At 36.5% G+C, this 23,835-nt stretch overlaps 1 protein-coding gene across 2 annotated transcripts; it reads left to right on the forward strand.

Annotated features, from left to right (window-relative positions):
* The first annotated feature begins 199 nt into the window (after nt 1–199).
* mcm3ap (minichromosome maintenance complex component 3 associated protein) lies at nt 200–23,802 on the forward strand. Of its 2 annotated transcripts, none has more exons than XM_087268182.1 (31): nt 200–251; nt 520–1,942; nt 4,814–5,049; nt 5,163–5,244; nt 5,975–6,122; nt 6,244–6,446; nt 6,612–6,751; nt 7,618–7,815; nt 7,953–8,221; nt 8,368–8,530; nt 8,642–8,802; nt 12,304–12,527; nt 12,608–12,867; nt 12,949–13,049; nt 13,559–13,690; nt 13,796–13,900; nt 14,850–15,002; nt 15,123–15,320; nt 15,406–15,474; nt 15,565–15,699; nt 15,774–15,927; nt 16,049–16,322; nt 17,873–17,970; nt 18,921–19,311; nt 20,349–20,597; nt 20,684–20,813; nt 20,900–21,073; nt 21,675–21,780; nt 21,865–22,013; nt 23,053–23,197; nt 23,290–23,802. In XM_087268182.1, exons 2-31 carry the CDS (start codon nt 598–600, stop codon nt 23,452–23,454), a joined length of 6,357 nt encoding a protein of 2,118 aa, XP_087124308.1. In that variant the 5' UTR covers nt 200–251; nt 520–597; the 3' UTR covers nt 23,455–23,802. The 2 variants fall into 2 exon arrangements, with proteins under 2 accessions (XP_087124308.1, XP_087124309.1); XM_087268183.1 differs by having other exon boundaries at nt 200–229.
* Nucleotides 23,803–23,835: the final 33 nt, after the last annotated feature.

The raw sequence follows: 23,835 nt of genomic DNA on the forward strand, positions 1-23,835 counted from the left end.
ATGTTTTTTGTGTTTGCATATATTGTTTATTTAAAATATTTAGCAAGTTGAATGCGTTAAAAATATTTCCACAAGGCGAAATGGACTTTTATTCAGCCTTTTATAATGAAATGGAGAAATGCGCTAATGTTGTCATGCTCCTGCCTGCCTGTACACGCCGCAGTCGCCAGAGACTCTCGTTGAATCGACGCGCCAGTTCACGAAGAAGAGAAATAAACATCCGGTCCGAGTAAGAAAAGGACGTCGCTAAAGTATTTACAGTTTTTACTCCTTTTTAATTTGAAATGTGCTTGACTTTTGCGTACAAAATATAGACTTGAAACACATACACATATTATAGGTTTTTAGGTAGTTCGTTTTGGAGTTAAACAAGTAATCGGCATTCAGCTCTCAGATCGCCATTTGTTTTTAACGATGTCCCACTTGAGCTTTTAACTTTACATTTAATAACTTCTGTCATGTGACTTCTAATAGATAAAATGGTAAAACATTGGTAACTTTTCTGTCTTTGTTTTGCAGGATTCGTTGGTAATGACTAGCTCACGATCAGATCAGTAACGTTAAATCTTAACGATTGTTTTTCTTGCCTCATCCATTATGAATCCTTCAAACATCTTTGGCAGACCACAAGCTGCCTTTCAGGCACCGAACACTAATCAGTCTGGAAACCTATTTCAGACTTTTGCCCAGCAGAAACCAACACAGGGTGTTAGTTTTGGCCAACCTTCTGCTTTTAGTCAGCCAGCTTTTGTTCAGCCAACACCACAGCCTCCAGTCTTCACACCCACTTTTGGCCAAACCGGCGGGTTATCTCAAGGATCGGGGCAAACATCATCATTTTCCTTTTTGGGAACACACCCTGCCTTTGGGCAGCCAAGTTTAGGTCAGGGGGGCACACTTGGATTTGGACAACCACCACCACCTTCATACTCTCAAGCTACGGGACAGACTCAGAACTCAGCTTTCGGTCAGCCGTCTGCATTCAGCCTTCCCTCCTATGTCTCGCAGTCCTCCTCAACCAGCTTCAGTAGCACTGTTACTAGTCAGCCTAGTTTTGGTCAGCTCTCTGGTCTTCCTGTACCAGCAGCAACATCCATCTCCTCAATAAGCGGCAGGGCTGAGAATCCCACAGGTGGGAATCAGTTTTCTTTCAAACCACCAAATGAAGCAGTCTTCAAGCCTATTTTTAGTGTCAGTCCGGAACCAACAAGCACGAATATGTCTTCTGCTTCAGAAACTGCTGGATCCTCTAAGGTGGTGGATAATTCCTCTGGTGGTTCACTGTTTTCATGCGTAAAACCAAGCGCTCTGGGCTTCAGCTTCTCTCAGCCGGCTGCAGCTCCTTCTGTTTCTCTCTCTAATTCTAATTTTTCACAAAAGGAGACAGTTGGTGGTGGCGGCAGTAGCATTCAGTTCACCTTCTCTCAACCTGCCAACCCGTCCAGCAGCAGTACATCTGCTTCTCAGCCCACGACTCCCTCCACCTTCAGCTTCACACCCCAAAGCCTTCAACCTCAGTCAGACACCAAAGTGCCTGCGTTTGGTGGTACTGGGATTGGACCCTTTGCTTTTGGGGTCCCAAAAACTGTAAGAACCGAAGATAAAACGGGTGATGGGCAGAGCAGTGGAGGGGAAACAGCTTTTGTGAGTTTTGGTATGAAACGGAAAGAGGAGCCTGCAGATGCAGCTAAAAGTGATCCCAGTGAAACTGGAGCAGACGGGCCAAGACAACCTGCCAAACGCCCACTTCTGAGAAGCCGTGTCATGGCTGGAGGGCTCTTCCGTGTTGCAATGTCTGACGTCCTAAAATCCAAAGTGAGCCCAGTCAAGAGAGAAGATAATCTTCCTGAAAGACCAGATCCGCCTGGTCCATCTAGTGATCTGGCCACTGCACTTCTGAGGCCTCAGGCTTCCTTAGTTTCGAAAAAAGCAGAAGATGTCTGTAAGTCTTTTCTTGTGACTTTGACAATATTAAAATTCAGATGTTAAAAAAAATTAATTAAATGCTACAAGGAAATTTGTTATGTTTAACAGCAGATTGCATATAACAAGAGTTTAATAAAAATTAGTAGTTTATTTTAAAAGCATTTTTTAAGATGGCAAAGATAATCTTAATGTTAAGAAGATTAAAAAGACACAACTGAATAGTATCAATTTCAACTGGTATAGACCAATATAAATATCATATATAAAGCTACTGATATGCCATGGAATATTTAAAAAGTCATTTTGTTACCTTGTTGAGGTCTTTTGAATAAGAGGAATTTTATGTTCTTTAAAGTGAATGTTTTTTTGTGAAAAGTTTACAAATCACAGCATTTGGGTTACACAGGGCATAATAAATAATAATATTTAAATATTTTTGAAATATTAATACAGGGCAGAGGGTTACTTTTTTATTATGTAAACAAATATCACTATATGTTTAAGACAAATGGCTGAAATTTAAATTTTTAGAATGTAGACCAGGGTTCAACGCTAAGGATTTGTTCTATTGGCTGTGTCAAATTTCTACTGACCCCACCAAAAAAAAAAAGCAAATAGCTATTTCTTAGCCGCATATTATAAACAATGTGTCAAAAGCCAAACATAACAGCATACACTTTTTATTCAGCATAACTTTTCTTTAATCTTTAAATACAATTACAATTTTGATGAAACTTAATTTCCCAAAGATAATCAAAAATAACGTCTGTGAACTGTAAATATTTAAAAAAAAATGTTAATAAATGTACAGTACCGGTCAAAAGTTTGGGGTCAGTAGGATTTTACACGTTTTAAAATAGGCTTCTCCTACTTACCAACGCTGCATTTATTTAATCAAAAATACAGTACAAATTGTAAAATTGTGAAATGTTATTGCACTATAAAATAAATGTTCAAAAGTAGTTTATCATTTAATTTAAACATTTATTCCAGTGATTTTAAAGATGATTTTTCAGCTTCATTACTCCAGTCTTCAGAGACGCATGATCCTTCAGAAATCACTCTAAAATTAGTTAGTATTATCGTTGTTGTTGTTATCATTATTAATATTATTACTATTGGGCGTCACAGTGGCGCAGTGGGTTGCACAATCGCCTCACAGCAAGAAGGTTGCTGATTTGAGCCTCAGCTGGGTCAGTTGGTATTTCTGTGTGAAGTTTGCATGTTCTCCTCGTGTTTGTGTGGGTTTCCTCCAGGTGCTCAGGTTTCCCCCACAAGTTCAAAGAGATGCAGTGTAGGTGATTTGGGTAAGCTAAATTGTCTATAGTGTTTGTGTGTGTATGGATGTTTCCTAGTGATAGGTTGCAGCTGGAAGGGCATCCGCTGCGTAAAACATATGCTGGATAAGTTGGTGGTTTATTCTGCTGTGACAACCCCAGATTAATAAAGAGACTAAGCCGAAAAGAAAATTTATAAATTATTATTAGAAATTGTAATTTATTAAAAGCCGCCTTGATGAACAGAATCATTTTCTTTACAAAAAAAAAAGAGAACTTTAGACTAGTGGTGTATAATGAGCAAAATTTAAGGTGTTGTTATGCAAACAACAAGAGCAGTATGGAAAATGTGCAGGTATTTTATTGCAGTTCTAAATAATTTAACAAAAGGTGGCTCATGTCGTGGACCTTTTTTTTAAACAAATTAATACACTGTTGACAGGATAGAACCGAAAAGCAATATGGTTTTTATGACTTCAGAGAGAAGGTAGCATTTAAAGGCTTAAATCACTAACTGTTTCTTGATTCTAAGACTATGTGCACGCAATTGACAAATAGTCGCAGGCAAATGAGACTTTAGTGACAAGACAGCACTGGCCTGATTGGGCCAATAACCGTCCTGTTTACTGTCCTAAGTGTCTCGCATGCTGGCCCCAGGCCAGGCCCAGCCCTAACCAATTTGGCGCCCTAGGCAAGATTTCAGGCGGCGCCCCTGTCACATTGCTGTAAATTCTACTGCTAGTGTATAGTCATAAGAAACGAATTAGCTTTTTGATCGACTACAACAAGCTGGGAAAATGTCAGATAAATATGCCAATGCAATTAACGTTATTGCTGAACAGATCTAATATTTACACATTTGCTTGAGGAAGGAATGGTGGGGGTAGTTACATTACTTTTACTATTTTCCATAACATCTATGCCCTTCGATAACATTAGCTGACGTTAAAACTAACAGATAGCACTATAGCTATTTATTGATTAGCAATCTGTCAACGTTGGGATGTAAAAGATATGGGACAACAAATAGCTTTAAATGATAGAATACATAGCAAACATTAGAAAATACTGACAATAAAATAAAAGGTTTAGCCTATTAAAATCAATGGCCTATACAGAAAATAAATAAAGCAATAAAATCTACTTCACTTTTTATTGTATTTGTATATTGATTAAAATTACTATATTTTTTCAGTGAAGAGCAGCAAATGAATCTCTCGTTGTGTTTTGTTTGATAACAGAGGTGACACTTTAATAATGGACAGATACTTTTTAGGGTAAGAGGTTTTTAGTTATTGCCGTTTATCACTGAATGTGTCAGAAATATCGAAAACAAAACCAACTTAACCGCGCTCGTTTCTGGCGCCCCCCTGGATGTACAGCGCCCATAGCATTTGTCTATACTGCCTATGCCCATCGGGCAGTCCTTATCGTTGAGCCCTACAGACATTTCTTTGTACTTTTTCTTTTTATAGAGAAATATATAGAGGCCTGAGCATATAATTAGTCACTTGGAATAGTGTGATGAATGCAATGACTATGAATTGTTAATTTTCATCTGCAATATTACAATGACTTTTCTTGCTAATACTGAGGTGATTTCTTTTTAGCGGTCCAGCCTGAGCCACAGACGCGTGCTTCTGGTAGACGAGCTGCTCGAAAGGAGAGCACAGACAGTTTGGGTGGTCTCTCTCCTACTGATGCCACGGTCATACAGTGCAAAAACATCCCATCCAATCTTAACAGGAAAGATCTCCTCATGCAGCATTTCGGGCACTTTGGGAAAGTGCTCAGAGTGTATTCCAAGCCTCAGAAGAATCTGGCTGTTGTGCATTTTCAAGATCATGTGAGCATGTCCAGTTAAATATTTAATAAAAGAACTTTCATTACCAATAAAGTTGATACACTGGATGAAAGTGTTTGTGATTAATTGAGCATATTTTTTTCTCCTTCCTCTAGACGTCTGCAGCCAAAGCTAAAAAGAAAGGAAAGCTGTTCCAGAGGAATGAAATTCAAATATTTTGGCAAAGAAAAAAACAAAGTGAGTAGCAGAACTTTAAAGAAGTTTTTTTTTTTCAGGAATACTTAGTGGTTTGATTAAACGATGATCACATGGTGCTGATGATTAAATTTAAAGCTCCCATGAAATAAAAATTGTTAATATCAGTATTGTTTGTTTTTCGGATATCTATGAGCTAATGTGCACCAAAACAGTGACAAAATTCGCATTTAGAAGATATGAACCTGATATAAACATACAAAGTTGGCAAGTTGGCACTTCTGCTTAAATGGATCAACGGTTTTATTAGTCACCTCATACTCAGTTTCTCATCAAATTATGACCAATCAAATGCTCTCTAGTATTTGACATGCCCCGCCCCCTTCAAGACGCTTTACATGTGAAATGCTTGAGCTCAACCACTCTCACTGGCAGGGTTGTAATAAAGTAAAACACCATTGGCTATTTGTAAAAGAGGAGGAGCTATATTATGCCCCACCCTCTTCATGTTTCGGTTGAGATTACGTCAAACGTTAAATAAAAATGCACATTTCAAAGCACTTCACGCGACCTTTAAATGTGATTTTATGCTGATTTAATCTTGTCTTTTTTGTCTTTTATAAGCAGCAACTGTTTTTTTTAAATTAAAAACTCAGAGCTCATTTTCACACTTCAAAAATGAATGCACGTGTTTTGTTACCAAATGGTGCCTTATATTTTCTTGTGTTAAAAGAACATGCTGTATGCTCATTAAAATGTTTGTAATTTACAGGTCCAGGTGATAAACCTGCTAGACCTTCAGAGATCAAGGATGTCATAGAGGACCCAGAGTCTGCATCTGCATTGTTGCAATCTCCCCCTATCCACAAACCTCTTCCCAGAGCAAATCCCATCAGCATGTCTGGTTCTCTTACTAAAGGGTAATTTTTAAAAGAGTAATATGTAGAACATAATAATAAACATCTCTGCTTGATGATCTTTTTTCACATGCTTATTTATTACTGCATGTTTGATTGTGTTTTTTTGTTTGTTTTCTTATAGCTCTCCGATAAAGAAATCCTCTATTGCTAAAACTCTCCAGTTTGAAAGTGAGGGACCGTTTGAGTCTGTCTCAGAGGAGCGAAGCATAGAACGGCCCATAAATATCTTGCCCTCAGTTCTGCAGCCTCTGGTTGGTCAGGTGGCTGAATGTGCAGAGGAGAGGTATCGCCTCCTAGAACAGAGAGATAAAATCTTACGTCAAGGTAAAGCCTAAAGTTGCTTTGATGCTTAATTTTATTACAGTAACTTTAATATAAAATTGTATCTCAAAAATAATTATTAACTGTTACTCCGAATAGTAAGATGGTGTTTGTTTTATTTGTTGTAATAGTGTACACATTTATAATAATAAGCTTTTGTCTCTGAAGCTCGACCCAAAAGAACAGACCTGGATATGTCTAAAGTATTTGTGGGAACATGCCCTGATATGTGCCCTGAGAAGGAACGGTATATGAGAGAAACACGCAACCAACTGAGTGTCTTTGAGGTCGTTCCAGATACTGAAAAGGTTTGTGATAATATGCAGTGTCTAATAATGCCTATGTTCACATTTTTTCTGCCGTTTTTATCTAAAATTAAGATTTAATGTCAGAGTTTGGTCATATTGTAGGTAGTAGGTAATATTACTTAGTGTTAGCTTATCCAAAAATGAAAATTACTCGCCCTCATGTCACTTCAACCCCCTGAGAACTTTATTCGTATTCAGAAAACAAATTAAAATATTTTAGATGTGTTCCAAGAGCTTTTGTCCACATTCTTCATAGATCGCATGGTTAACGTCTGAGTCAAAGTTCAGAAAAGAAACTGAAAATCATCCTCAAAACAGTTCATGTGTCTTCAGTGATACAATCAGAATATTTTCAAGCTACAAGAATACTTATGTGCGCATAATAAAGAAAAATAACTTTATTTAACAGTTTCTTCTTACAGTCAGTATACGGTGGATGTTTATGTTTCTCATATTACCTCAGATGTGCATGTGCTTAGTTTTAAACAGAGAATAAACTGTTGAATAAAGTAGTTATTTTTGTTTATGTGCACACAAAAGTATTACTGCTCTAGGCATATGGTATGTTTTGAGGGTGTTTTTGGTAACCTTCTGCACTTTAAACCAGTTAGGAACCTACATATGTATATGGAGGATGAGGGAGCTCTCACCTAAAGTAGCTTAATTTGTATTCTAAAGATGAACAAAGCTCTCAGCGATTTGGAATGACATGAGGGTGAGTAATTAATAACAAAATTATAATCAATTTGGTTATTACTACCTTTAAATGCTTGGATACCTTCAAAGATTTGTGTAGTCATTTGTGTGACAAACTTTGTGTGTCTTTGGTGACTTTTGAGTGGATTACATTATCACCTTCTGCTTAGGTGGATCATTATGCTGCTATCAAAGAGTATAGCAGGTCTTCAGCTGATCAGGAAGAACCTTTACCTCATGAGCTTAGACCCCTTCCTGTGCTAAGCATGACTATGGACTACCTGGTGACTCAGATTATGGACCAGGGTGAAGGCAATTGCCGTGACTGGTATGACTTTGTCTGGAACAGAACCAGAGGCATTAGGAAGGTGGGCATTTAATTGCTTTTAATTGCTTCATTTACTATTGATTTGATTGTATTATTCATTTAAATATAAAAACTAATTGATTTAATATAAACTTCTTCTCTGTATTAAGTTTGTTACAATTTCTTCTTTTCTTGCAGGACATTACCCAGCAGCATCTGTGCGATCCAGAAACAGTATCTCTCATTGAGAAATGTACTCGTTTCCACATTCACTGCGCCCATCACCTCTGTCAGGAACCTATGATGTCTTTCGATGCCAAGATCAACAATGAGAATATGACAAAATGCCTGCAGAGTCTAAAGGAGATGTATCAAGATCTAGCCACTAAGGAGGTGTACTGTCCCAAAGAGGCAGAGTTCCGCCAATACAATGTGTTGGTTAAGCTCAACGATGGAGACATTCTTCGGTAAAACTTTATTTCTAACCTTTTCTTTTTAGGTCTTTAAATCTGTTTTTGAAGGTGTAGTTCACTCGATGAAAATTGTCATCATTTGCTCATCATCTACTTGCATTTATGGTGTAAATAATATATAGTATTTTGTCTCATTGCAGTGAGGTGCAGCAGTTCCGTAAAGAAATACGAGAGTCTCCGGAAGTTACTTTTGCAGTGCAGGTCTTTGCAGCACTTAACAGCAATAACTTTGTCCGGTTCTTTAAACTTGTGAGTGCAGCTTCTTATTTAAGCAGTTGCATACTTCACAGATACTTCAATCAGGTAAATGCACCTTCGTTCTGCAGCCAGTATTTTTGAACTATTTTGTATACACAACTTACAGTATCTGTAATTTAAACAAATGTTTTGTTATTTTTGTCTCTGTTTGATTAGGTGAGAAGACAAGCACTTAAAATTCTCAATGTGGCCTTTACTGTTGGATCCCAGAGATCAACAATCTTTCCAGTCGAGGACTTTGTCAGAATGCTCATGTTCCGCAATGCCACTGAAGCAACAGAATTTATTCAACAATATGGCCTAACAGTCAGTGATGGGTATGGCATGTTTAATTTCTCAGCTTTTTTATTTTGCAATAAAAAAATATTATTTTTTAATAAATTTTTTTTTTTTACAAAAATGTATATATCAATATATATCTATAAAACTATATATATATATATATATATATATATATATATATATATATATATATATATATATATATATATATATATATATATATATATATATATACATACAAAGCAACTGTTTGTGCTCAGATAATTAAGTGATAAAGTTAGGAGGGGTGAGCATTTTTTTTGTTTTTTGAGAGAGAGAGAGAGAGAGAGAAACGTTTCTACAGATGGTTTGTCAAGCCCACTCACCTGTGTAAAACACACTTTATTAATGCACAATGTTTTTTTTCGTTATTAAGGCGTATTTGTAAGAACATGTTTAGTGTAAATATGCAAAACTAGAGCAAGCGTCGGTAAAGCATCAGAAAGATTAAAGAGCGTGTCTACAGATGGTTTGGCCAAATATAAAACTATATAACTTATTAAAATATTTTACTATGTAATGTGTATTTATGTAGCGCATTTATTATGTATGGCCATACACCCAGTGTGTAGCATCCACTTGGATGATGCAACGGTAGCCACAGGACAACAACGCTAGTGCGCTCACCACACACCAGCTATAGGGGGAGTAGAGAGACAGTGATAAAGCCAGTTCTGTGGATGGAGATGATTGGGTGGTCATGATTGGTAAAGACCAATTGGGAGAATTTGGCCAGAAACATTGGGGTTACACCTCTTCTCTTTACGAGTAGTGCCTTGGGATTTTTAATGACCACAGACAGTCAGGATCTAGGTTTAACGTCTAATCTGAAAGACGGCACTCACTGACAGTATACTGTAGTATCCTCTTCACTTTACTGGGCAGGGTTCTGATTTTTACTTGCCCTGCCAAAATTTTCACTGGCCCCACCAAAAAAAAAAAGAAGTTAATAGCTATTTGACTGTGCGTGTGCATGTGTGTGTGTGTGTATATAGATATACACACACACACACACACACACACACACACGCACGCACTTGATTTCAGAATTATTAGTCCCCCTAAATTATTAGCCCCCCCTGTTTATTTTTTCCCTAATTTCGATTTAACAGAGAACAGATTTTCTCAGCACATTTCTAAACATAATAGTTTTAATAACTCATCTCTAATAACTGATTTATTTGATCTTTGCCATGATGACAGTAAATAATATTAGACTAGATATTCTTTAAGACACTTCTATACAGCTTAAAGTGACATTTAAAGGCTTAACTAGGGTAATTAGGTTAACTAGGCAAGTTATGGTAATTAGGCTAGTTATTGTATGACGATGGTTTGTTCTGTAGACAGTCTGAAAAACAATTAGCTTAAGAGGCTAATAAATTTGACCTTAAAATGGTTAATAAAAAAACTGCTTTTATTCTAGTCAAAATAAAACAAATAAGATTTTGTTCAGAGGAAAAAAATATTATCAGACAAACTATCAACATTTCTTTGCTCTGTTAAACATCATTTAGGAAATATTTTAAAAAGATAAAAACAAAAACAAAAGGGGGCTAATAACTCTGTATATATATATTTACAGTAATTTTTAAAATGTTTTTTAAGGAAAATTTTCAGTTCATCAAGGCTATATTTATAAATGTAAAAAAAATGTTTGTTAAATGTTTATCAACATTTTAAATAACTGCTTTGTTATTGTATGTAGTTTCAAATAAAATCATTACTCCAGACATTATTGCTTTTATTACTATTACCATTTATAAATATAATAAAATTTAATATTAGTGATTTCTGAAGGATCATGTGACTGGAGTAATGAAGCTGAAATTTCATCTTTAAAATCCCTGGAATAAATGAATAAATTATATGATAAACTACTTTTGAACAGTTATTTTATAGTGCAACATTTCACAATTTGTATTTATGATGAAATAATTGCAGCCTTGGTGAGCAGAAGAAGCTTATTTTAACATATTTAATCATACTGACCCCAAACTTTTGACCAGTTGTGTATAGAATATTTTATAAGTGAAAATGTGCACTTCAATTTTAACAACCCACAGACATCATCACCGAATATAAATCGAGGTCAGACTTTCTCATACAGAGCCTCATTTCAATTGTCAGGTTTTGTATAGATATCTATCTATTGAATGAATCAATCTATTAAAGAAACGTTGACTATAATTCTGTATTTTAGGCTTAAATTATAGAGAGACATAGCAGATAAACCGAGACTGCATCGGATCGCGAAGCAGATCAATGTTGATTTTCTTTCGAGCTGTCAGTGCAGAAATGAACAAAACAACTGGCCTAACACAACATATTGTAAGATTAAAACATGGAAAAATGATCAGATATTAACTTCGGTCAATTTTCCTAACGGATAAACTGAGATCAGGCTGGACAGCTCTCAGTAATATTTCAGCTTGTTTTCACTTTCGCATTTACCGGTAAGAATGACATCTCGCCCTGCTCATCATTCTCTCTTCATATAGCCGTATATATGGCTATTACACAATCATAATACACTGTAATATAGCCTGGGTAGTTAGTTCGTTGCATTGTTTTGTTTTCTCGCTACAATCGATCCGCTCAATAGGACAGAAACCGTCTCATTCAGGCGATCTCGGATTGATTGATTTGGCGCGGATGCGAGCGCAACTGCTGGATAAATGCCAAAAAAAACACGCTAACGGGGGAAACGAGACAGATTCCGAAACAAACGTCTATGTGTGAAAGCACCGTAAGATTGTATTTGCACACAATTGACAGACAGTCGCAGCACGCAGCTCTGGCTCGATCTGGCTGGCAAAAAGGCAGCACTGGCCCGATCGGGCCAGTAACATTCTGTACACTGGCCCGAGTGTCTTGCACGCTGGCCCCGGGCCATCGGGCAGTCCTTATTGTCGAGCCCTGCTGGGGCATAAGGGCCCCCTGCAGGCCTCACTAACACCACTTTTAACAGCAACCTACTTTTTCTATGTGGTCTCCTATCCAAGTACTTACTTACCAGGCTCAGCCTTGCTTAGCTTTAGTGAGTAACCGGTCTTGGGCTGCAGGGTGTCATGGCTGTGTGACAATGTCAGCTCTAGGGGTGTATGATGTTGACATTTGTTTGGTATAAGATATGAAAATGTTATATTAATGTTAAAATAGGTTTGATCACACAGTAAATGCTTTTGGTCTCCAGTAGGATGAACAGCATTTTTGGCCAAAAGGGAAAAATGGCTGAAAATAGGAGCAGTCTATGGTGTGTCGCACTCCCCAATGTACAGCAGTAGTCATTGCACAGTGTGAAGCAGTTTTCCTACCAGACATGGAGGTTGCTGCACTGTAAAACCCATTAATTTTAATGACTTGTTCTCTGCAAGGGATGTTTGTTGCTGCGCTGACCAAAAGCACAAGCAGCAGACCCCTAGTTAGATAAATTTTCTAAATTTCAGGGATATAGAATTAATACAAACTAATTGCTAGTTTTGTCTTTCATCCAGCATGGTTGAACTTAGTCGGACAGCCTATCAGGAGCCTGATTACTCCCTGCCGCAGAAGAAGTCTGTGGCGATTGAGAAGAAAAGAACTGTTCTAATAGGAGAGGTGGTGAATGGTGGACCGCTTCCAAACCCACCACAGCACAGTCCTGTTTGTAGCTTTGACTCCAACAACAAATACACTGGAGATGGCCTTTCTTCAGAGCCACCACCAGCTGTCCTGAAAGGTGTGGAGGAACTTCAGTGCAAAATGTATTACAGGAAATATCAGAATATTTGTGCTTACAAGTTCCTTTGTTCTTGGCAGCTCCTGCAGAAAGGCAGATTTTCATGGAGCCTGAACCCAGGCCTCAGGTGAAAACAAGGCTTTTAGCCGAACCACGGCTTTTCATGGGTCTCTCTGAGCCTGTAAAAGCTGATGACACAGAAGAAACAGGAGAGAAGTCTCAAACAGCAGAGTCAACTCTTCCTGTAGTGCAACAGCCTATTTTTCCACCCATACTAGCACCACAGCCGGTTCGACCCCCATCTCCTCCACCCAAACCAGAGCCAACCTACACGGATCAGGTGAGAGGCTTTTCAGTCTTAAGCACAAAATGAAGCAATCCTTCCCATAAATAAGCTCACCCATGACATCATCTATTGCAGGATATTATGGCAGAAGTGGATGCAGTGGTTAATGAGGTGTTGGAGGCTGAAGTCTCTGATGTAACGCGTTCAGCTGCTGAATATGTGTCCGCAGCCCTCAGGTAGGATGCTTTTCCTGTCACTTTAGGGTTAAAATTATTGAAGGTTAAAATCTAGCAAGTAGTATGATCATGCATTTCTTTAAAAAAAAAAAAAAAAAAAGCTTTATTAAAAACTTTATTGGGGCAATTCATTCTGACATAGTATGGTGCTTCACATATAAAATAAATGACACTTTACTCAATAAATTTCAACACTTAACATGAATAATAATTATAATAATAAACCATCAATCAACTACATTTATCTTGTAACCGAATTGTTTCAGGCACAAAAGTAAATATATAACAATTCGTGGAACATCTAATTGTCTTTAGATGTCCACCCAAGGGGCATCCAATCAAAATAATAGTTTAAGGGGTATGTGCAAACTCCTGTTATTTTATGTGCCATCCTCAACACCTGCTGTTCGTCAAAAGACTTTCCAGGGAAACTCCCAGAATTTTTAAGCACATATTTTGTTTTACTCCTTTAAACCAAGCATAATAGATCTCTATCATGTGTCTTGCAGTGCAAGTGACAGTGAGCTTGAAATAGTTGTGAGTGAAGTCTTACATCAGCTTCTGAGGGAAGTGTCCACATCAGAGATCATTGCTGAGAAGGAGAGAATTGCGGAGGAGAAACGCAAGGAGGAGGAAGCCAGGTGTGTGTGGGGGACCCTCTGCATTTGTTGTCTTTTTTTTGTAATATGATAGTTGTGTTTTTGTTTATATCAAGTTGCAGATGCTTTCATTTTTGTCTGTTTCAGGCGAAAGGAAGCGTTTCTTCAGCAGTTCAGTGCTGAGCTGTGTGCTAAAATCAGTGATGAGGTGCTAACAGAAAGCATTAGAGCAACTGCTGAAGCTGAAATAAGGTACTTAATCCACCACAAACATCTCATGGAGGTTGTCCTTGTTTATTCGCTGTTATTATGCTGGCTTTGTGACTGGTGTTGTGGTTTTAAAACATTTTTTAAAGGGATAGTGCTCCCAAAAAGATGGAAATTCTGCCATCATTTACTCACCATCAGGATATTTAGATCCATCATAATTATATTTGTTCTACTGAACACAGTGAGATATTTAGAAGAATGTCAGTAACCAAACAGATTTGACAGCCTGTTTACTACCATAGTTAGAAAAAATAATGTGTGAATAATTGTGAAGTTCTTTAATATAGTTAATACATTTCAGATATTGAATAAGATGACTTTGCCTTTTCTTTTATAAAAGATATATCAAATACAATTTTTAACATGAATGTAGACATTAAGACAATTGTGACCACAAAATTGAGTCTGATGTTCAATGGGTGTATATTTGCCCATAGCCAAAAATACATTGTATGGGTCAAAAATTATAGATTTGTTATGCGAGCAATTATTAGAATTTTAAGTAAAGATGAACATATTGCCTAATTTCTTAGTGTAGGTTTATCAAAGCTCAGTTTTTGATTAGTAATATGCATTGCTAAGAACCAGATTTGGACAAATTTTCTCAGTATTTTGATTTGTCTCAGATTCCAGAATTTCACATTGCTGCATCTCAGTTTAACATTATACAAATCAGTAAAATTATTATTTATTCAGCTTTTAGATTACACATAAATCTGAATTTTCACTTATGAATTAACACTTATGACAGATTTGGTGGTCAAGGGTCACAGTTTTAGTTGTAAGGCTTAGTTTTTGCTAAATGCATTATGTCATATTATATCCATTTGTTATGATAAAGACACCAAAAGTGACTTGTTTTTTATGTTTTGTAAGCTTCACCACACCAGAAAACTTGTGCAGAATTGGTGATTTTGTTATTCCCCTTTAGGCTTGCTTTAGAAGAAAAGGCGGCTTATATTGCCCGCTGCACAGCGGAGGAATGTGAAAGCATAATAGAGGAGACATTGGCTGAGGAGGTGGCCTCTATAGCACAAGTAATCCTGGATGAAGGATTGAGGCACATTCGCAAATTCATAAAGAGGTTTGATGACCTTATTATTTCCCTTTATTTTTAGCAAGTTGTGTCCTCAAGGAAGTATTTGTCTTTTTTAATACTGTTTTTAAAACATTTAAAGGACACGTGTTCATGCATGTACTCTAGGTGGCGTGATGTGGTAGCTGTTCGTCGTCAGTTGAAGAGACAGATGCGTGGTTTCCCAGCAGCCCCTGGTTGTGTAGATCCACAATTTAAACTGAAGGCGCTCGTCCCCAGTGCTCCTTCAAACCACTGTCTGGACCTCCTGGCTCAGGGGATGGTCAATCTGGGTAACTCTGGCAACATGGCAGTTTCCTGCACAAGGTCAGTTATTGGAGATTTCAGTTTGGTTGTTTTAAAATAGTTTGGATTGGATCTCAATCATTGATATTCTTCATCATTTTTATAGTTTGCTGAGAATGAGACAGGAGGCAGTTCATCAAATGAAAGTGTCCTATTACTACAATCTCTTAATGAGGTGAGGCACAGTGACAAGACGACTTGGAATAGATGTGCAGAATGCCGATAATTTATTTTTAATCTATGTGGCTGAATAATTGTTTGGCAGTGAGCGTGTATGGATGCCTCTTGACCTGCCCACACTTGTGGCAGAGAGCACTCCTAATGCACCTGACAGAATCTTCTGGAAAGCTACGCTTCTGATGCCAAGCAGCTGCGATAGTGACATAACCTTTGCCAGCAGGTGAGTATTGAAAAGATCGTAAAGTTTTTTAAAACACACAAGATAAAAACTGACTTGTGTTTGTTTCCATGCAGAATTCTGACAGATTGGCTTGAGGTTAAATTGGGTGGAGGAAATGAATCTGAAGAGAGTGAGAAACAATCAAAAGGGCAAGTGAAAACGCTGTGTGTCAGTCACAGCCTGACCAATATTAGGGGACAGACTCATGAAGTTTACATTTCTGTAAAGGTGAGCTTATAGAGTAAATAGTTTGAACAAATTTGATTATTATTTACTTCATTACATCAGTCCTACGCCTCAGTCACTTCAATATCACCATCATTAAGCTTGTGTGTGTGCATTTGCACAGGCATGCCATGGACCTTTGAGTGCAGAAGACCAGTGTCTGCTGGAGGAGCAGAAGGAGCTCCATGGTACCAATGCTCTGCTGATGCTGCTTCCCCCTGTTAACAGTGCTGGACAGGGGGAAGAAGAAGAAGAAGAAGAAGAGGAGGAGGACCTGCCACTGCTCTCTGCCCTCCTCCAGCTGAGGCAGGTACAGCAGGCCAGCTGCTGGCATTCTCCTCTACCACTGGCTGTGGTGGTCGCTGGCAACCAAATTGGTGATCAGGGTTTGGAACAAGGCAAGTAATAATCGAAAAGTTGGAAACACTTTATAATATCTACACACTATGAATCATTTGTTAAGCATTAGCAAATAGTTAATTCATTATCTGTTTAGCATTAACTCTACATTAACAGATGTTAGTAAGCAGTTTAAAACTGCAGCTACAAATGCTCTATTCTTGACTTATAAGTAGGGCCAGACAGAACCTGCAGACATTTTTGCTATTTCTGCGCAGAATTTTGTAAAAAAAATCTGCAGATTTATGCACAATGATTTGGGGAGTATCTTAACTAAAACCTTAATATATGAAATAAAAAGTAATTCTTTTTTAACTTGTATTTAATGTTTACAATGCAAATCCAATTAGATACACTTTACTTAGTAAACAAAGCAAGTCTTCTGTATTATATATCTACTAAAAGAGAGAAAATATTACTTTACAAACTGTTTTGTAAAAACATTATATGAACCTTTTCATATTAGACAATAATTATACTGAAATTAATAAAAAACTGAATAAATATAAATTTACACACATTTACGCAAGTAAAAAAACAGAATCAACGATGAGTTAAAAATCTGCGGAATTCTGCGCAGGCAGATTCCGTGTGGGCCTGCTTATAAGCACATATAATGAGCTTAATGATTGTATTTTCATACTTTGTTAATTTTTTTTTCATTACTAAATTAAGTATTGCATTATTTACAAACCAGCTATTTGAGAGATGTTGCTGTTGTTAATGCTTTATTAACTCAACTTCATCCATGTTTGTGACCTAATCTAAAGTGAGGACTATTTATGCTTTATAAATCCCTTATAAACAACAATTAAAGGCTCAGTTATATTGCCAAATAACATTGAAATGTTGCATCATAATATATTGTTAAATTATTACATTGTTGTTTTATCCAGTTTTATGTTATATTTTGACACTCCTGTTATTCAGCAATGTTTGAACTTTGCAGTCATTTTACTTATTAGATAAGACTGCAAAGATGTATTGTTCATTTAATACTTAGCCTTTAATTAATATTTATTAGAGATTTATAAAGCATAAATAGTACTCACTATAGATTAGGTCACAAAGCTGGATGAAGTTGAGTTATTAAAGCATTTATTAACAAAATCGATTAAGTTTAATTAATTAAATTATTAGTATATGCCTCAATAATAATATATACATGTTATTTAAATAGTTTATTAATCATTTACTAGCTCATTCTGAAGGATCTTAAAACAACTACTCTTAAATACAAATGATTTGTAAATAATGCAATGATGAATTTAGTCACGAAAAATTAATCAGGATGAAAGTACAATTATTAAGCACATTTTAAATGCTTTTAAGTCAAGAATACAGCATTTTTATCTGTAGTTATAAACCGCCTGTTAACATCTGTTAATGTAGAGTTAATGCTTAACAAACATTGAATTTGTTATTTGCTAAATGCTTAATAGATGGTTCAAAGTGTGTAGTTATTGTAAAGTGTTACCAAAAAGGGTCGTATAGCAAACAAGAAAGTTACGGATACAATTTGATGATTTATATTCTCTCTCTTTCACAGCACTTTTGTTGGATATGTTAGTCAAAGATGGCCTCATCTCTGAATATATCTTCGTCCATATACCAGCTACTCTCAATGACCTGCAAGGCTCTGAGCAGGTTGGTCTTCAAAGATGTTGTTTGTAGTTAACATAGTTAATACAGGTAATTTACTCAAAAAATTAAATCAGGGCAGCCAAGATCCCTCTAATTGCAGGTCGAGTTGTGAGATCTGCTGATTAATATATTGCAAGCCGTTGGCCACTTTGCGAGTTATAAAAATCTACATACAAAATTATTGCACATTACTTTATAGGTCTGTGCAAGAAACTAGGGTTGTGTGATTAATCGAAATTGAATCATAAACACAATTTGAAACGTCATAATTTGCAAATTGCAAAAGGGTGAAATAATTATAACAAAAATAATAAGCCAAGAGCAAGTGCTTGATTGTCCGCTTGCTAGGCAACTGAATTAGCGCACTCTGATTCTGCCCAATTAACACTGCTCAAACCAAAAGCGCATACTGCCCACCATTAAAATCAAACAAACATGGAGTAATGATGTCATCTCCCTAGAAGGAGCACCCTAGTAAGGGCTCTTAAAACTGATTTCTAATAAATCATAATCAAAATCACAATATCAGTCAGAAAAATCACAACTCCCCCAAAATTGCATAGACCTACAAGACACTGACAACCTCAGTCATGTTTACTAGTCAAAGGTTCCTGTTAGGTCTTCATGCAACTTTTTTACAATATATTTATTACTTTTTCAATTTGCATATCACAACAGATTACACAGTTACAGAATAATAATCATGAAGACACAGCAAACTTTTTAAACTTTATTCTCCCTCCCATCAACCCATTCCCTTAAAAAAATAATAATAATACATAAATAAACAAAATGAAAAGAAAAGGATATCTTTAAATCAGGCCATAATACTCCCCTACTCCCTCTAAGCTTGTTCTTGTTGTAGCAGACTGCCAACATTTTCATTGTACTTCAGGAAGTTATTAAAAAGTCTCCAGATACTAATTATTTTTTTTAATATCATTGCTCTTCAGATGAGTCATGTTGTGAGGTGGCTTTCTGCGCGCTCTCCTGCCAGTCCGGCACTCTCCTCTCAGACCCTGCTGCAGGTTGTTGAATTAGGCCTGTGCCGAGAGTTCTATTCCAGACTACAAGAAGACAAGCTGGACAGAAAGAATGCAGGTCTTCCATCTCAGCATCCAGAGCCTATTGTGGAGCTCTGCAACAGTGTGCTGAGTTTTCTGTCAGGTGTGGTTTCATCAGAGCACCTGTCTGCGCTCTGCTGGCCACCTCCTGAATTCTCTCTCCCAGAGAACAGTGAGCTGATTCCTCACCAGGCCTGGAACTCTCCAGAACACCTGCAGTGGCTGAGGAGAAGCATCCTCAGTCGGCAGCTTCCTGAGTGGGATCTCCCTCCTGTTGATGGTAGGTTATGTTTTCTATAGCAGTTTGCTGCTTGAATCAGAATCAGTTTTTTATCAGTTTTATTGCCAAGTGTGCTTCATGAACAAGTGGGCTACAGAAACTTCCAGTGTACATAAAGTGACAAGTGACAACACAAAATAAATATGAAAAAAGACTATAAACATTAAACAGAGATGCAGTTAGTTAAAGAGATCTGGATGTTAAATTGCCTGTACAGATTTGTTATAAATATACTGGTTATAAGTTGCTGTGTACAAATGCAAATGGAGAAAGTATTGCATATGTTTAATGAACAGTAGGGCAGTATTTAACATCGCAAGGGTTACAATTCTTTTTTTTTTATATCGATGAACTTACCATAAACAAATATTTACCGCTGCTGCGCATCTCGATGTTCACGTTACGGTTGTTTACTCTTCCGAAGCACCAGTAAAGACATGGATTATTGCAAAACAAGATGGTAATTTCATTGCAGCGATTACATGATAGGGTTCGTTATTTATATTCTCCTGGATTTTGTATAAGTATGCTGGTGTTTTGTATCTGATTTATATATGACTCATTAACATTTATACACATAGCTAGGCATGTATATAATCTTTATTGTTGTTGTCAAACGACTTATCGTAATAAAAAAAGTTTGTACACATGGATTTATTGAAAAAATGTTTAATCATGCCACCTGTTCTTCCATTTTTCAGCCAGTGTCTTGAACTTTCGCCCCTGTATGAGCTACAACTTATGGAAGTCTATAAAAGCTGTTCGGCATTTCTTTTCTTGGCTGATTTAAACAATTATAAACAACAGGAATCGCTATCAAAACATCAAAATGTTACTATGTAGAAGAACCACTTTCTGGCCTCCGTCTGAATTTCACACATCATCAATATCATCATATGAAAACAACCTATAATGTATGCTTAGTGTAGATTCCAGTACATTTCAGTAGATTGTTGAGCCTTAACACAACTCTAACTAAATGTTACGAATTTATATATTAACATAACTAATTAAAAATTTCCTCCATTGTTCCACAGCTTCCTGGCCACATTTATGTGCCTCTATATTCCAGTATGTATCGCAGATCCCCACCTCGCCCTTAAGCCAGCCCATTCTAATGTCTCGCTTGGAGAACCTGCTTAGAAGAGTGAACTACCAACACGCAGACGAAGATGACTATGAGAAGGCTGGACCGTCCTTTCATGAAATTCCTTGGGATGACATCATATGCCTGTGTGTAGAGCATCGCATGAAGGACTGGAGTTTGGACACTCTGGTGGCAAAAGGTAAGTAACAGATTGGAAACTAAATGCATAACCTTTGGCTTAATTCTTTGTTATTAAAATGTATGTTGTGCTTGCAATCTTCATAGATGCCCTCACAGATGATGGCGAGATTCTTGTATATTTTAACAAAGACAGCCTGAAGAGTTTTCAGCCCCCTGATATTTGGATTGAGGCTGTGAAACAGACGTACCAGGAGAAACGGCAGGCCTCAGAAGTGTAACTATCACTGTTATGCGCATGTAATATTAACTTCATTACAGACGCACAATAAAAGAGTAACAATTTGAAACCTTTCCTTGTAGGTGTAAAGTCAAGCATTCCCCTGCGACCAGACTTTACCTCAGACAGAAGCTGTTTCAGAGTCACATAGATATAGAGGAACGTCCAACTGTTGAAGATACTGCACAGATTCCCATTGAGCAGAAGTTTAAACAGATGCTGTCTTCCCTCCGTGATATGAATGCTGAGAGCCAGAGGTAAGCTTTAACAGTTAATAGGAGTTAATTAATTTGCATTTAGAGATATAGAATTGATATTAACATGTAAAGCTTTTAATTGATCACTTCCGCCTTAATAGATTTTATTAACGTCACCTCATACTTCAGTTTTTCATCGAATCATGACCAATCAAATGCTCTCTAGTATCTGACATGTCCCGCCCTCTTTAAGAAGCTCCACATTTGCTTCAGCTCAACCACTCCCACTGGCAGAGCAGTGAAAAACAAAACACTATTGGCTGTTTTTTTAAAGGGGAGGAGCTACACTATGTCCCACCCTCTCAATGTTTTGGTTGAAATTACATCAAACGTGGAATAAACATTAACATTTTAAAGCACTTCACGGACGCTTTAAGTTGTTGCAGTCCTTCAAGACACCCGTTCGTCTTCTGAACACAAATTAATATAATCTAATTATCTCCATTGAGAGAAACAGTGCTGAGATGTTCAAAGTTCAGAAAAGGAACCAAAAACATTGTCAAAACATTCCTTATGACTTCGTAACAGAAATAAATGTTGAGGTGAACTAACTCTTTGAATGTTGCCTTTTTGGGATGTTAACCATTACTTCTATCTGTAGGATTGGAGAGCAGACACAGCATCGGGCTGGAGAAAATCCTTTGCGCCGTTCTTCTTTTCCCCTTGCTTTGAGAAAACATCCTGCTGCTGGCACTGCCCACATACAGGTACAGTTGAACAGAATTGACAGCTCTGAAAAGTTGTGATTCTTCCTTAAAATGCAATAAATCTTAACTTTTGTGTTTATAAAGGAAACAGATGTTGTTGAGCTGGTTGGGAAAGTATCATCTGACAGAAAAATGAATAGGATGTTTGCTCCAGACAGCACACAGTCTCCCATAATGGAGAGACTTCAACATACACTCTCAACCGTTCAGGAGATGAATGCTGAGGGACAGAGGTTTGCTTGCTTGCTTTCTTTTTTCATTCTTTCTTTCTTTCTTTAGTAAATTCATTTTTCTTATTCATTCTTAAATTCATTTTTTCTTAATTTTTGTATTTTTTGTACTTTTTTCTTTTAAATTTCTTTCTTTAATTCATTTTATTTCTTTTTCTGTCATTAATACATTTTTCTTTCTTTTTTTCTTTCTTTTGCCTTTTTCTTTTTCTTTTTTTTCTTCTAATTTCTTTTTCTTTCTTTAATTCATTCTATCTTTCTTTTTCTTTCTTTTTTCTTTGCTTGTTTTTTTGTTTGTTTGTTTCTTTAATTGATTTTTCTTTTTTTCTTTGCTTGTTTCTTTCTTTACTTCATTTTTCTTTTCTTTCTATTTTTCTTCTCTTATTATTTTTATATTTCTTTTATTTTTTTCATTAATTTTTTTTATTACATATTTTTCTTTTTTTAAATTTGTTTCTTTTTTCTTTCTTTTCCTTCTTACTTTCTTAAATTAGTTTTTTTTTTGTTTCTTTTTTTCTTTCATTCATTTTTTGCTTTCTTTCTTTTTCTCCCACATTTAACGTTAAGGAATAATACATTCAATAATTAACATTTATTCTGTCAAGTTGTTCCAAATTTAAGTGTTTTTTTTGTTGAACACACAAGTAGATATTTGACCATCATAGTCGGACAATAAAATACAATGGAAGTCAATGTCTACTAGTTTCCAACTTTTTTTCAAAATATATTTTGTGTTCAAAAGAAAAAAGAAACTCTAAACCGTTATAAAACAAGTGAAAGGTGTTTCTCATCTATCCTAAATTATCCTCAATAGTTCACCAGTTGCATCTTGCATGGTCTGTGAGCGAGTAAATAATTGTAATTTTTTGGTGACCTATTGTGACAGTTCATTCTGCTGTGGCGCCCCCAGATTAATAAAGGGACTAAGCTGAAAAGAAAATGAATGAATGAATGAATGGTGACCTATTGTTTCAACATGCATTAAAGGAATCACTTTTTTTTCTGTAATGTGCTGATTTTATTCTTTAACATTCATATCTAGAATCGGAGAGCAGATTCGGCGACGAATTGAGGCGGATGCTTTGTCTTCTGCTTCCTTACCTCTCTTTCTCCCATCCACCCTCCTGTCTTCACCTCCTCTAGTTTTGACCACCAGCAAGAGGCCTTCTGCTGCCGTCCACATACAGGTACAGTATTCCAGGAGAACTAGTGCTAATAATAAACAAAGCTTTCATCACAAATGCTTTAAAGATGTGTGTTTTTTGTGTGTCTTTTAAAGGAAATGGACGATTTGGACAAGATTGCATCTCGTAATGATAAAAGCAGGCCGGTGCCTTTATTCCAGCGCTTTGAGGACTTGAAAAGAGAGTTATCAAGTCAGCGAGAGGAAGAACGTGCGTGTGGCCTCAAGTTGAACTGTCTTTTAGATATTGTTGACAACTGAAGGTGTTTTAGTTTAACATAAGCTGCTAAATGGCAGTTCCCGTCTCTTTATTTGAAACAGAATGTCTTTTATTGGCTGCTTAATTAGTCAGCAGTTTTATTTTTGATGTTTTTATTTTGTTTTATTTTGGATTCAATGAAAATGATTGTCATGCATCTCATCCCTAAATTTAAATGCATGCTAAGTGTGTTTTTCTTGTTCTTAAACATTTAATTTAGAGTTTGTGCGTTTGTTTGTTTTTCAGGCGTACGTGTTTCTGAATATTAAGTGTGTTTTGTTCATTGCAAATATGATTTTGTATTTAAAATGTATATTTTTTGACAACGATAAAGGTGTTTTTAGTAAACATTTTCAGCCTTTTGTTAAATTAATTCCCTTATG

Source organism: Danio rerio, chromosome 9, assembly GCF_052040795.2.
Source record: "Danio rerio strain M-AB ecotype USA chromosome 9, GRCz13ab, whole genome shotgun sequence".
Classification (NCBI taxonomy): Eukaryota; Metazoa; Chordata; class Actinopteri; order Cypriniformes; family Danionidae; genus Danio; species Danio rerio.

Coding starts and splice junctions, on each gene's coding strand:
- mcm3ap (XM_087268182.1), top strand. CDS start 598: ATGAATCCTTCAAACATCTTTGGCAGACCACAAGCTGCCTTTCAGGCA. Junction 6,123..6,243: donor TCTGGTTCTCTTACTAAAGG/GTAATTTTTAAA, acceptor GTTTTCTTATAG/CTCTCCGATAAAGAAATCCT. Junction 21,781..21,864: donor CTGGCACTGCCCACATACAG/GTACAGTTGAAC, acceptor GTGTTTATAAAG/GAAACAGATGTTGTTGAGCT.